The sequence below is a fragment of the Typopeltis vanoorti genome, chromosome 4 (genome assembly GCF_054136105.1).
Source record: "Typopeltis vanoorti isolate ZY-2024b chromosome 4, IOZ_Tvanoo_1.0, whole genome shotgun sequence".
Taxonomy (NCBI): domain Eukaryota; kingdom Metazoa; phylum Arthropoda; class Arachnida; order Uropygi; family Thelyphonidae; genus Typopeltis; species Typopeltis vanoorti.
In genome coordinates, this window is record NC_143552.1 from 55380297 (window position 1) to 55395602 (window position 15306).

The 15306-nt window shown below is 34.4% G+C and overlaps 1 protein-coding gene across 1 annotated transcript in view; it reads right to left on the reverse strand.

Moving 5' to 3' along the window:
- The window catches only part of LOC150107318 (uncharacterized), a 123033-nt gene that overhangs the window by 67334 nt on the left and 40393 nt on the right, over positions 1 to 15306 (reverse strand). The window contains exons 3-4 of the mRNA XM_090391184.1: positions 15068 to 15201; positions 581 to 699 (exon numbers count right to left, since the gene is read on the reverse strand). Of these exons, the coding sequence (XP_090247310.1) occupies positions 581 to 699; positions 15068 to 15201 (253 nt within the window). The remainder of the gene's footprint in view (positions 1 to 580; positions 700 to 15067; positions 15202 to 15306) is intronic.

The window sequence follows — 15306 nt, forward strand, 5'->3', positions numbered from 1 at the left end:
CAAAAATGATATTAAAGCAACTGATATAACCACAAGAAAGAACATCCGAAGATATAAGAATATAAGAACATAAGTTGCCTTCATAACTCCACTACTAGTATGTTCTTTCTTGTGGTTATATCAGTTGCTTTAATACCATTTTTGTTCTAGGTGTTTATCAGAACTATCCAGCCCTCCCCCTCATACCTTTGACCTTTTCTTCACTGAAAGATCTCAATGAAGGGAGAAGTATACAAATACAATCCCCTTATAGAAGAAATGTGAAAGTACAGTATCTAGCAAAAAAAGCTATTAAAAATATCAAGAATAAAACAAATAAAGAATAGATGTGTCTAACAGTGTTGTTCAATTCAAGTGTGAATGCTTGAGAGCCATGGATAAGCAATATAAATAAATACTGGAATTATGAATACATAAGAAAGAAATGCATACTATTGTTGGATCTGTTGCATCACATGAAGCAGTGCCCAACTGCTGTCTATCTAATATGTAGTGCACTGGTCAAATCCTGTAGATAGCAGAATTCAAGATTTATTTATATGAGCTGAAACTATTAAACAAGAAAACTAAGAAAACTTACTGGTTAGCATCTAGAAGTGTAACTTCTACACCAGAGATACAAACAGGTTCATTTAAGGAAATTGGATACAGAAATTTTCGTGGTAAGCCCACTTTAAGGGCAACTAAATTAGCTGTCACCTATGGGGGGGGGAAAAAAGTTTTAGAAATATATTTAGAATACACACACACACACTACAAAACACATTTTCATCAGAAAAATAGAATTAACTAAACATTAACAATCTTTACCTCAGCAGCTAGCCCATCAGTAAATGACTAGTTCAACAGAGTGATGGTTACTAATATATACTAGATATTCCGTGACTGAACATCACATAAGTTACTATATTAAAGAAATGATCGAAAACGACGTTACCAATGAGAAGAGAGAGAGAGAGAGAGATATCTAGTTGTATTCATACAATGAATAACCACGGCAGTAATGCAGAATGACAGTACTTGCACTACAGAGAATTTCACTAGAGACCTCATAGGGATTGTTATTATAGTGGAAGGGTTTTGCTCTACTGAATTTTCTACAGCTATCCAGGCTTTTTATGTAGTTTTGTTACAGTCGGTGAGTTCATTATAACAGTGTCTGTTATGGTGAGGGTCAACTGTAATAAGGTATATACTGCATTATATAAATTAGAATGGTGCAACTCAAGGAAATAGAAAGAATGCTTTCATATTTACAATAATATTGCAAACATTGATTATTGATTCAACCAGCCATGATGAATGAAATACATAATCAATTCAATAAACAGTGAGTGGGTTATCAGAGTACCTGGGAAACTAAATAAGTGGTTCACAAAGAGTTCACCAACATCCATCTATACTGGGATTTCAACCTACAGCTTGCAGATTGGAAAGTACAGATGTTATCCACTTATTCAACTCAACCTTGTAACCTATGGATTACTCAAGCAAGTCTTTTACTTATATCCACATTTCTTGAACCTCTTAAAGGGCTTAAAAATAAACATTCCTTGAATCCTTGAAAGAATGAATGGTAGCTTCAAAATACACTTAAGCTATTCTTTTTTTGAATGTCATGAGTAATGTAGAGAACATTTCATTCAGCTAAGTTCTTGTTGCTTGATTTACTTTTATTTTGATGTACATGATAACTAATGCAATCTATTTTATTACTTTAAAAGCATTAATAAGATTTCTCCAAAATATCTGTTTAACCACCTTACATGACATGTTTAGACATCAAACAACATGGGATGGGATGCTTGTGTTGCCATATGGAAATAACATTTCTTCCTAAGCACCAGGCAGCCGGAACAAAGATCATTTATAAATTAAAGACGCCAAGAAATTACATTCTTGGTTTAATCCTTTATTCAAGTGCAAGCAAACAAAGTTTGTGCATGAAGTAACTTCACAACTGGGCAACTCTTATATAGAGGCTAATGACTTCATATCACTTGCCTTAGTATCCCATGATGCAAAGCACATATCCTTATGGCCGTTTATAATTCTATTATAAATTTAGAGATTTATAATCAGACTGGTTTTGACCTTTGTTGAGGTCTCATCAGTGGGAGCCAGACCCACTGATGTAGTTGAAGGTTGAAGTAATGCAGAAGTCAAGTATGACTTCTGCATTACTACTATAATCTATCCATTACTTCAATCTTGGTATCACTTCTGGGTCTGGTAGTGGCCCTTTCCATAATGCACAGCATTATATATATATATATATATAAAAAGATAAGCCGAAATTTGAAATGTTTTTTGTCTTGCCAGCTTACTGGCTCACCAGTCTGGAACTCGGGAGGTTGGGTGCTGTAGGCGACAGGGGGCAGAACCCCTGTGTGTGTGTGTGTGTGTGTGTGTGTGTGTGTGTGTGTGTGTGTGTGTGTGTGTGTGTGTGTGTGTGTGTGTGTGTGTGTGTGTAATTATATATACAAGTAGCCCATTCGTGAAGTAACTTCACATGCAAACTTTGTATGTTTACACTTGGATAAAGGATTAAACCTAGAATATAATTTCTCGGCATCTTTAATTTATCATATAACAAAGTGGAAAAACTTTCAACAACAAATACTATTCTACAAGTCTCTGTCTCCACCACTCTATCCTCCAACTACAGCAAACTGCATCATCTACACCAATGCCATTTACTGCCCACCACCACTAGTATTTTCACAGACAATCACAAACATCCATGCCCATGGCAGGATTCGAACCCACAGCCTTTTGGCTGGAGAGTGGATACACTAATCACTCAGCCAACCAAGCCAGCATAATAACAGTAAACAGAAGTGTGTTAATGGTTGTTTTTTTTTTAAATTACATGATTATGCTATCAATTTGTAAATTAAAGAACATGACACTACCCAAGGAATTAATGCAGCAGAAATTCTTCATCCCAAAGAAATGTATCATATCATTAATATACACAAGCGTGTGCCTAATAAGTATAATCCTGCATGTAACGTCCTAATTCCATACACTGCTGAAATCTATGAGCCAATTTCCAAGATTATTATAAAAAAAAAAACCTTGGCACCTACTTTCTCTCTCTCTCTCTCTTCTCCTTCCCTTTCAGGTGTTTATCAGATTCATTGTGATAGTCTTCTCTCATATGTTAAACAGGAAGTCCAGCTGAGAGGATGCAAGAACATCAATTCTGCATTTGTAGAATTGATGAAATCAATTCAACAAATTTGGAATTTGTAGAATTCCAAATTTGTAATTCCATATTACATAAAAAAAAATTTGAAATTCCGTATTTGGAAGACATTTGGAAGTGTATTTGAAATGTCTTCCAAGTGTATTTGGAAGACATTCCATGGATGTGAAATGTTTGCATCTAATTTATGTGCAATATAAAAAGGAATTCCAAGATGAAATTAACTTTTAGTAAACTAACTTCTTTAGCAATTCCTTTGAGTGCACAGACTGATATCAGATCTATTAATTTATATGCTAAAAGTAACAGAAAAATCAACATTAAGTTAATAATTAAGTTTGCTGTTTCTAAAGACAAAAACGAATGGTTTGATTTCTACAGATTTGCTATCAAGTAGGTAGACTCAAGAAGTATTTTGAGTTCTGTGATCACTATAAATAAAGGACTTGAAAAGAAAAAAAAAAACATTTGCTTATGACACATGATGTTTAGTGGAGAAAACACATATCAAGAGATAGTAATTACTAACCATATTTATTTAGCTAATAAATTATTTTTCTTTGATCACCATAACGCATCTTAATGGGCATAAAGAAATACAACTAAGAATATGCATACAGGCACACTAGCAAGAAGACAAACATAGACTGAAGTATGAAAGGGAGGATGCTAGGATCCCAGTCTTGATTGGCACCCTCTATTGGTGCAGTCATGGAATCTTACTGGAGTTCTCAAGACAACAGTCTTCCAGATTTATGGTAAAGTGAGGCAGCTACATTTGTTCAGATCTGGTGAATGCTGTAATGCTATAGCAGATTCTAAAAATAGCCTCCTGATTTATATCTGCAAAATATTAAAGTTTACAGGAACAAGAGATGCTATAGACTCTAGGATGGTCAAGATGACAGAATCTTTTGGTAAGCAGATAAGGGTAGCCAATTTTTGGTATGGCTTGAAACAAGTCTGTATATCATACCTTTTTAAACATGTAATTTTTTCTGAGGTGCCTGTGCCACATGTAAGAAATGGAAACTTTTTTTTTTTTTTTTTTTTGGGAGGGGAGGAATGCTGGGTTTGGGGGGAGGGGATGGGCAGAGAGCTCTCTTGAGTTTGTGAAAGGGGAAAGCCATTGACTAAAAAGGTGTCTTGGATGTGACTGAGTTGGACAAATGGTATTAGCTCAATTTACTAAGGTTCAGATAAAACCATATTCCCTCATGATATGACACATGATAGATGTGTCATCTTCCAGTGTGGATAGGTTTTCTGTAGAATGAAAATGATAAGACTTTGTTGGGGACAGTCAGACGACCAAAGTGTCGAGGAAGGGCAGTTATTGTTTTCCTTTTTCAATGATGAAACAGATCCTTGGATGTTTGTTGACGAGATGTGCTAAAAAATGTTTCAACATATCCCATCCAAGTGACCCAAAAGAGCACGTTGTCTATATAGCAGAGCCATATCGTAGGTTTGAGAGGGATAGAATTTGGGGATGTATTTTCAAAATATTCAATGAAAAAGATTGGCAGGGACAGGAGAAGCATAGCCGTGCCTTCAATCTGCATGTACATTTTTTTTCATGCACATGTAAAATAGCCAGAGTCCATGGTAAAACTGAACAAGGCTGTTACATCAAGGAGAAAGATACCATGTTCATTACCTGCATTCCAGCCATTCTGAGGAAGCAAACCCTGCATATGGTACAAATCACTGGATCCAATGGAACAAAACCTCTTTTTCAGACAGGAGTAGATATAAATCAGAGAGACTATTTCTAGAATCTCTCAAAACATTGCAACATTTGCCAAATCTGAACAAATTTGGCTATCTTACTTTACCAAAAATCTAAGGAATTATGAAGATGCCTTGGTTGCCAAGACATCTTCATGGGCAGAAAGAAATATTGGCTTAAGAATTTATTAGCAAAATAAATTTGGTAATTATTATAACCTTCAGACCTGTGATCTCTCATTTGTGGTGATCAGGGTTAAAGAATAGTCCCAACGTAGCTTATGCATGTGGTAAGAGGCGACTAAAACGGGTACCCAGTGCCTGGGGGTATAGCTGGGCCACCTTCCTCCAGGGGACAAAAATTTGGAGGCCTGATCCTCCAGGTTAAGGATTTGGCAATGGGCTAACAACTCATTCATGTAAAAAACCTTTGTTAAGAGGTAAAGAAATATGAATTGAATGTTACAGCATTACAAGAGATAAGATGGAGGAGGAAAAGGAAGAATAAACAAAAAAGGTTATATTATGTCTTATAGTGGTGATGAAGAACAAGAAAATTATGGAGTGGGATTTATTAGTAGAAAGATAATAAAATCAACTTTAGAATTCACTCTAATAAATGAAAGAATTTGCAAGTTACAAATTAAAGGGAAATTCCATATCACTTTTATTAATGTATATGCCCTGACTGAAATTGCTGACGAGATTGTGATAGATCAATTTTACGAGGATTTACAAGAAACATGGGAAAAAATAAATAAAAACGATGCCATGATAATATTAGGGGATTTGAATACAAAAATAGGGAAAGATGATATATTTCATGGAGTAATTGGAAAGTACAGTTTACATGTACTTTCCAATTACTATTTCCAAATAAACATAAAATAATGAGTACATGTTTTCAAGATAAGAAGATACATTTGTGGACCTGGATTATTCCAACAACCAAAGAATGTAATCAAATAGATCATGTCCTGATCTTGAAAAGATGGGCAAATTCAGTCAATGATGTACGAGCATATATAGAGTAGCAAATTGTGACTCTGATCATATGTTAGTTAAAATTAAATTTATATACAGAATATCAAATGTAGACCAGAAGAAAACTGAAAAGATAAAAGAAATGGAACACTGAAGCATTCCAAAACAGAGAAATAACTGATAATTATCAAAAGAAAATAAAAGACATTACAACAACAGAAAAAGGAAAAAATATAGAAGAAAAATAGGACTTAATCCAACAAACAATCATAAATGCAGAAATAGGATATAGAAAAAACAGAAATTAATGGTTTGATGAAGAATGTAAGGAAATTGGCCGAGTGGTTAGCGTATCCGCTCTCCAGTCGAAAGATTACAGGTTCAAATCCCACTGCAGGCATGGATGTTTTGATTGTCTGTGTAAATATTAGTGGTGGTGGTTGCCAGTAGATGGCGTTGGTGTAGTTGTGGGTCATTGTAGTTGGTGAATTGAGTGGTGGAGACAAAGAATTGTAGGGTAGGTGCCCTCCCTCAATGAGTCTTTGGAGTCCCTGGAGGTGTCACGTAATAATAATAATAATTAAATTGAAAAACATAGCAAGGAAAAAGTATTTACAAAGAACAAAGAAATAATAGAGAAGAATATGAAGAGAAAAGAAAGCAGGCAAATAAAATTTGTAAAAAGAAAAAATGGAAAAGAAAGTCAAACAAATAATGTAGTATAATGAGAAAATAGAAACTAGGAAATTTTATAAAGAATTAAAACAGTTAAGGCATAATTTTCATACACAAATGATAGGATGTTAAGGATAAAGAACTTACAAAAAATGCAGGTGAAATTTTATGGAAAGAAATTGTTTATTTTATATTAGATATGTGGAAAAAAGAAAAAAAAAGCCAAATAATTGGAAAATTGGAATAATCCAACCAATATATAAAAAAGGAAACATGATGAATTATCAGAACTATAGAGGAATTACATTATTGAATGTTGTATACAAAAGATTAGAACCATATATAGAAACAATAATAGAGAGTACCAGTATGGTTTCAGAAATAAAAGATCCACAATTGATAATATATTTATGTTACAAAATATATATGAAAAATGTTTAGAATATGATATAGAACTTCATAATTTATATATTAAATTCAAACAAGCATTTGATAAATTAAATAGACAAGAATGATATATAGCTTGAAAACACTGGGAATACCAGGAAAATTAATTACATTAATTAAAATTACATTAGGGATGCTTAAGGGTCAAAGTTGTATAAGTGAGAGGAGACCTCCACATAGCCTTTCAAGGAATGCAGAGAACTGACCAGGGCTTCTGACCTAATGTCCAATCCTCACCTTCTCGTGGTGCACCCTGTCGGGTATCTTCTTTGATACTGAACGAACGAGGATGGGCCGGCAATTTGGGATTTAGCCGACCAAATTGTATTCTTATTGGTTAAACCAAAATAAAAAATGATGGTACAACATGACAAAATTTCATGCCGGCTGGGGCGTCACCCGGTTAAACAAGGCCCCCGTTGTTTTCGCCGGGGCGAACAGCGAAAAGTCAGCTACTGGAAAAAATCTGAAAACAAACCCCAAATCAACATCACCAGAGTTAAAGATCGGTACTATCAATGTAAGTAGCCTGAATGGCAAAGAAATGGAGCTAGCTGAGGAATTAGATAAGTACCAGATCGACATAATAGGGGTGACTGAAACAAAAAAGACAAAAACTGGTGAGATCTTTCTGAGCAATAAATACAAAATGTTATATTCAGGTAATGACAATCAAGGAAAAGAAGGAGTAGCCATAGTATTCAACACAAAATACGAGGCTAATCTTCTTGAATGGCAGTCAGTCTCAAGTAGAGTGATGTGGGCAAATATGAGAATGGAGAACTGGACAATGAGACTTATTTGTGCCTATGGTCCCACAGAAGGTTCTACTAAGGTAGAAGTGGAGGAATTTTTTGACGCTTTAGAAAAAATATGTGTTGGATTTCTGCTCAGGACATGGACTGGTTATTACTAACACCATGTTCCAACATAAAAATGTGCACAAATTCACATGGAGAGAAGAGGCAAGGAATAAGAAAAGTCGCATTGACTATGTTATTGTTGATAGTGATGTTTTCTCCCTGGTGCAGGACACCAGAGTGTATAGAGGATTTGAAATTGGAAGTGATCACTATTTAGTCTTGAGCAGGATAAAATTGAATTTCATATTAAAAAGAATAACATCTAAGAAAGTTTTAAAGCGAATAAAAGTTGAGCAGCTCTCAGATGTGAACTGTAGACTAAAATACAGAAAGATTATTGAAAAGAAAATGAAAGAGTTTGAGAACAGGAATCAAACCTTGGAGATTCAGTGGCAAACTCTGAAGAAAACATTGATTGATTCTGCCAGAGAGGCATGTGGTGAGGTTTTGTGCAAGGATAAAAAAATCAGAACTCCCTGGTGGACACAGGAAGTTAAAGAGGCAGTGAAGGAAAAGAAGAAAGCATATCAAAAGTTCCTGTCAAATAAGTCAGCTTTTACTCTTACAGAATACAGAGACAAATGTAAGAAAGCTAAACAGTGTGTAAAACTAGCTAAACAAAAGTCATGGGAGGACTTTGGCAAGAACATAGAAAATAAATATCAAGAAGGTGGCAAAATATTCTGGAGGTTGTTGAAGAAGCTTAGGAATGGAGGAAAGAGTGCTGTAAAAGGAGTTAGAGATGATAAAGGTGACATGAAAACGGTAGAAAAAGATATCCTTGAAGTATGGAGTAATTACTTTGAAAAACTGCTAAATGAAACAAGCAGTGATGACAGCACAGTGATAAAAAACACTGACCAGGCATGCATTCAGGAATGCATATCCATACTTGAAGTAGAAAAAGCCATCAAAGGCTTGAAATGTGGAAAGGCAGCAGGAGTAGATGATATTCGACCAGAAATGCTGAAGTATGGTGGTATAAAAGTCTTACAGTGGCTGCACTGCATAGTTCAGAAAGCCTGGACAGAGGGATGAATTCCCGATGATTGGAGTAGAGCTCTCATAGTACCCATATATAAAAAGGGAAATAAAACTGAATGTGAGAATTACAGAGGTATTTCCCTACTGAGTGTTCCTGGCAAGATCTATGCAAGTATGCTTGAGAAACGGTTGAGAAGAATTGTGGAAGAAAAGCTTAGTGAAGAACAAGCTGGATTCAGGCCAAATAGAGGCTGTCAGGATCAGATCTTCACTTTACGACAAATAGTCGAGAAAGCATGGGAATATAACAAAGATCTGTATTTAAGTTTTGTCGATTTGGAAAAGGCATATGACAAGGTGCCAAGAGAGAAGCTATTCAATACGCTGCAGTTATATGGTGTCAATGGGGCATTATATCAAGCAATACTTAATCTTGATTTGAGTTGTAAGTCAGCAGTTAGAATTGAAGGAAGTACAGGAAGATGGTTTAATGTTAAATCTGGTGTGAGACAAGGATGTACATTATCCCTTCTGTTATTCATTATCTATATGGATCACATTATGAAGGAAAGTGGTATTAAACCTGATATCAAAATTGGAGATGTTAATGTCAGCTCTTTGCTTTATGCGGATGATGTTATACTTCTAAATAAATCCGCTACAAGTCTGCAAGATTCTTTGACTAAATTCAATTGCTGTTGTAATAGATATGGTATGAAGGTCAGCAATAAAAAAGACAAAGACAATGAAAATAGGCAGAATCATTGAAAATGTCAACTGTGTTGTGAATGGAGAACCTGTGGAACAAGTAAAACAATTCAGCTGCTTAGGCATGATTTTTACTGAAGATGGTAAATTAAATATAGAAATAGACAACAGAATCAGCAAAGCTGGTATGGTGGGAAGTCAATTGAATAAATTCATATGGAATAAGAGAGAAATTAGTCGGAACACTAAATTAGCTATACAAGACAGTGTTCAAACCAGTTTTAACTTATGGATCTGAGAGCTGGGTCAGAAGTAAAACACTTGACCAAAGACTAGAGACCGCAGATATGAGAGCCTAGAAAGATTAGAGGCGTGAACAGATGGCATCAATGGCAATATCATATTAAAAATGAGGATATTAGGAAAGAACTTGACATTGTCAGCATCCAAGAATGCGTTAGCAGAGCTAATCTCAGGTGGTATGGTCACTTAAATAGAATGGGAGAGGAAAGATTAGCAAAACAAGTGTTCTCTGCCAGGTTGGCAGGAAAACGACCAAGAGGAAGACCAAGATATAGGTGGATTGATACGGTACAAAGTGCCTTAGACGATAGAAATATAAGATCTGATAATGTTGGAGTCTTGACAAGTAACAGACTGACTTTGAGGAAAATTGTAGATAGGAAGTTAGTAATGATGTAATTTTTTCATGTAGTACTGTCATATCCTGTACACCCCTTGAGGGTACATGGCAGGAATTTGATGATGATGATGAAAATTACATTAGAAGGATCCAAAGCAGTAGTTAAAATACAAAGGGAATTAATGGACCCCATTGAAATAAACTGTGAAGTAAGACAAGGAGTTGTACTTTCAGCAAGTTTATTTAATTTGTTAGTTGAAGCAATAATAAGAAAGTTAAATATGAGAGGATTTATTAATAATAAATTAATACAAATATGTGCATATGTAGATGATATAGAACAATAATAAGTCACAGGAGAAAAGATTTAGAAGAAAAATTTGAAGAACTTAATAGAAATGCAAAAGAAGTTGGATTAAAAATTAATGCGCAAAAGACTAAATATATGCAATGTGGAAAGACAGTAAATAAAAATATTAAAGATATAAGTGAATACAGTTTTGAAGTCATAGATAGTTTGAATATTTAGGTTCATTAATAACAACAAACAATAATATATCTGATAAATTAATAGCAGAATTATGGCTGGAAATAAGCATTATTATATTTATAAAAAGTTAATGAATAATAAGATGCTTAATCATAATTATAAATTAAAATTTATAAAACCTTATAAAACAATTATAAGACCTGTAATAAAATATGGTTGTGAAATGTGGCCATTAACACAAAAAGATATAAACTGAGAATCTTTGAAAGGAAAATATATCGACCAATGAACAAAGAAAATGGAATATGGAGAATTAGAACAAATAATGAATTTGAACAACTAATTAAGGTAAAGATATATAAAGACACAAAGAATAGCATGGTTGGAGCATATAGAAAGAACTGAAAAAGATAGAGGAGTTTAAAAAATATTCGAATGGAAACCATTAGGACAAAGGAAGAAAGGTAGATCAAGAAAAAGATGGATTAATGATGTACAAAAAGATCTTACAACTTTAAAAGTTAAGAATTGGAAGAATATTGCAAAGAAAAGAAAAATGGCTAAAAATGTTTTGCAAGCTGAAACTCATAGAGTTGTAAAGCTAAAAGAAGAAGACCTCTGAAGTGGCTAGATTACCTCCAGTCACAAGAATGACAAGATAGTGAACTCTTCATCGCCTTTAATGTCCAATGTTGTCACTTTGAAAATGAGAAAAACTATACTATGTAAAGATTATTTCAAAAAAGGAGGCAAACTAAAAAATAATATTAAAGGAAATGGAAGAAATGAATATCCTTGGAATGAGGGTTAGGCAGAAAAGGTAGGGAGATATGTAGAAGGTGAAGGTAAGCAGAATCTGTCAAGATAAAGACAGATACCTACACCTTACTGAGATGTAAGCAAGCAAGCATGAAAATGGGAGAGGAATATTAATACAGACTTAATCTTTAAAATATTTTCAAGTGTAATTTTCTGTGTAACCCATCCCAGGCAGAATTATGATTATGCAAAAAACCACACCAATCAATTTATGCATTGCATTGTATCTTGGACTATCCAGATGGCAAAACTGAAAGGCTGTATGAAAAGATATAGGAAACATTAAAAAGAGTAAAAGCAAATGATGTGTGTGTGTCAAAGTTCTCAATGCAAGATATGAAAATTAGTTGGAAATTTTGAACTGGGAGAAAATTTTGGCCAAGGTGTAAAACTGATTTTTGTAAGGAAAATGGCAATTACTAACATTGAGTTCAAAAACAGTTCAAGACAATTCTACCATTCAAGACTTGATAAGAAATCAAATCAAATTTATAAAGATTATAAACAGGTTCAGAAATTCAGTAAAAGCCAAATTAAAACTTATCCTAGTGCCAACTGTAATTCAGATTATAACCCACTGTTAGGCACAATAGAAATAAAACTGAAGAATTTTTTTTAAAAAAAAAGTAGTAACAATACAAGACTAAATTGGAATGACAAACAGGATTCAGATATATACACACACAAGAAACAGATAATCAATTTAAAGAATTATTTCACAGTCAAAATGGAGAATTGGAAAATGAGGGCAATGAGACAGGTGTAATAACGAAGACTTGAAATGATTTCAAGAAATTATTATTACACAGGCACCTCCATGGAGTCGTAAGAATCATCATGGGGATCCAATCTATCAACACAATATCTATCATACCTCTCCTTGAAACCATTAACAGACAAAACACTTACAACTGACTCAGGCAATCCATTCCATTTATTCATTCACTACTCTCCAAGTGAAGAATCTAGTCCTCACACCCCCTGCTAACCACACTCTAACCTAACTTCTAAGGATGACCCTCTTGTTCTGCACTGAAACATTTCCCCTGCATCAATCCTATAAAATCCTTTAAGTAACTTAAATGTTTCTATCATATCCCCCCCCTACACACACACACACACACACACACACACACACACACACACACACACACACACACACACACACACCTTTTTTTTTTTTCCTATCAACCAACTTTTGCAATCAGCAAACCTTCAATCTATCCTTTGTAAAATCCAGCAAAATATTGCCAATATCTCCAGAGAGCAGAGGAAAGAATGAATGAATGAATGAAATTATAGAGTTGATTAAAAAAGAGGTAAAAGCATAAGTATAAATATAAAAAATTAAAGGAATAACTTAGAAAATTTGATTGAATGACAGATGTCAAGAAATTGAAGTGAGTCACCTCGATTTTACAATTAGAAGGTAATAAATATGCTCCCAAGTCAGTGCAACTGTGTTCAGGTGAAATGGCTGCGAGAAGGGAACTGACCTTCTCGCAGCCATTTTCAAAAGTTTCAAAGAAGCATTGTGATAAGATGCCATGTTGCAGGCCTATCTGTTCGGCAAAGTGCAAGGAGTCAACTGAACCCCACCATGTTCACCGAACATGACTATAGGATGCTACAAAGGATAATATGTAAAAACTACCATTCATCGACTGACACACTGAATGCGGAGTTCCAGGCATTGACTGGAACATGAATCTACACAAAAACATTCAGAACTAAGGCTCACAACATGGGTTTCCATTGGTAATCCCACAATATGCAAGCCCCACATTACCTAAACCAACACACAATGTCATCTTCAGTAGTGCAAAGAGCGTGTACAGCGGGATGTCGAAGCTTGTAAAGCTGTTATGGAATGACAAATCATGCTACATCCTCTACCAAGCAGATGCCCGGTGAACACCTTTTGTCAGTAACCCCAACTGTGAAATTCAGAGGTGGCAGTGTGATTGTACGGCCCTGTTTTTCCTGGTTTGGTCTCTAATCCATGTGGTGCCACAAACATTGAACTCTGAGAGGTACTGAACATTCTGGACAATGAAATCTTTGTGGAGTTTCTATGGAACTAACCATTGTCTCTTTCACAGCAAGACAATGCACCATGCCATAATGCTGCTGCTTTAACTGCACGGTTTGTGGACATGAACATCACTACACTTGACTGGACTCCACAGAGCCCTATTGAAGTGGAGTGTTGGGTGAAGTCAAGGGACTACTCGGTCCCACAACAGTCCAGGATCTCATTATATGACTACAGGAAGAATGGTCCAAAATTCCCAATAACTTCCATCATATGCTTGTGGAAATTACGCCCAATAGGACTGCTGCAGTCATCGCAGCAAAAGAAAGTCCTGCATCTTATTAAGGTGGGCACCATAGCTGTTTGTTTCTCAAAACAGTATATGCGTGCGCACATGTTTTTCAGATGGAGCATTATTTTCTGAGAGTGAAATCTTTTGCTCCAACCTAGAAATATATTTTCAGAGGAACAAATAAATTGGTCTAATCCATATAAATAAAAAATGTACAATAACAAAAAAAATTCTATCCGAGATTATTAATTCACGTGATTGCAAAAAAAAAAAAAGTTCCTTTTGAATTCTTCTGAGAGGAACATAATGAAATATACTCCCTTCCCACAGACACTAGTAGGTTGCATGCATGCAAGCAAAACAGATTTATTATAGCACTAAACAGAGTATCTAGCTGAACACAGTCAAAAAATCCACTTTCAAATTTTCAGTTGTAGAAAATACATGTAACAGCTATTTATAATGCAGTCAATGGGTACACAAAGTGCACAATTTATGTAAAAGAAAATTTTCTAAAGCAAACAGAGTGAGTGTGTGGCTTGAAATCAGAATTGCATTTCAGATTTTCAATATCATTAAGTCATTTCACAAATGTTAATTTTACAAATAAAATCTACTGAAAAAGTTGCAACTAACATGAAATATAAGCTGTGAAAATGCAACTATCTGACACGAAAGCAGCATGCATACATACGATAAAGGTAGCTTCTGCCAACAGTTTCCATACATGCAGACACTGCCCAGCACAAATATGTGAAATGAAAAACTTGAGCTGGCATGAAAAATTTCTGTCCTAATATAAAACTGTTTGAGTTAATCATGTCTGTAAAAAACACTAAAGTTCTTCCATTCACAGATAGGAATTGAAATTATGTTTTTAATGCAGAATTAATTTTAATTATGTGATTAATTAATTTTAAGAATTAATTAATCACATTCCCAATTAAATAATGCATGATAAAACTATTCCGTCATAATGAAATCCACAAGATCACTTTGCAAAAAATATTGGTCATCACAAGATAAAGCTGCATATTGCATTTATAAGGATTAAACTAGAATTAAACTACACAAGTACAATCACTGTTAGTTTATGAACAGTGATAACTGCCTGTTTTTAATTGTATATATAATTTATATGTATTAAAACTAATAAAACTTCTTTTCAAAATTAATATACTTTACCGTACTGCAGCACACAGGATGTTGAAATCGTTTAGTCAATCCAACATAATGATCGTAATGAAAATGACTAAGAAAGTAATGACTAATTGCTGGAATAGAACCATAACTGAAAGCATCCACAGAAAACGCTGTACCTTAAAAAGTAAATTTAGCAAATGAATAGCAAATTAATTAAGAAGTCAAATCTAGAAAAACTTCACAAAATAAATTATAAACATAATGACAAATAACACTGCAAT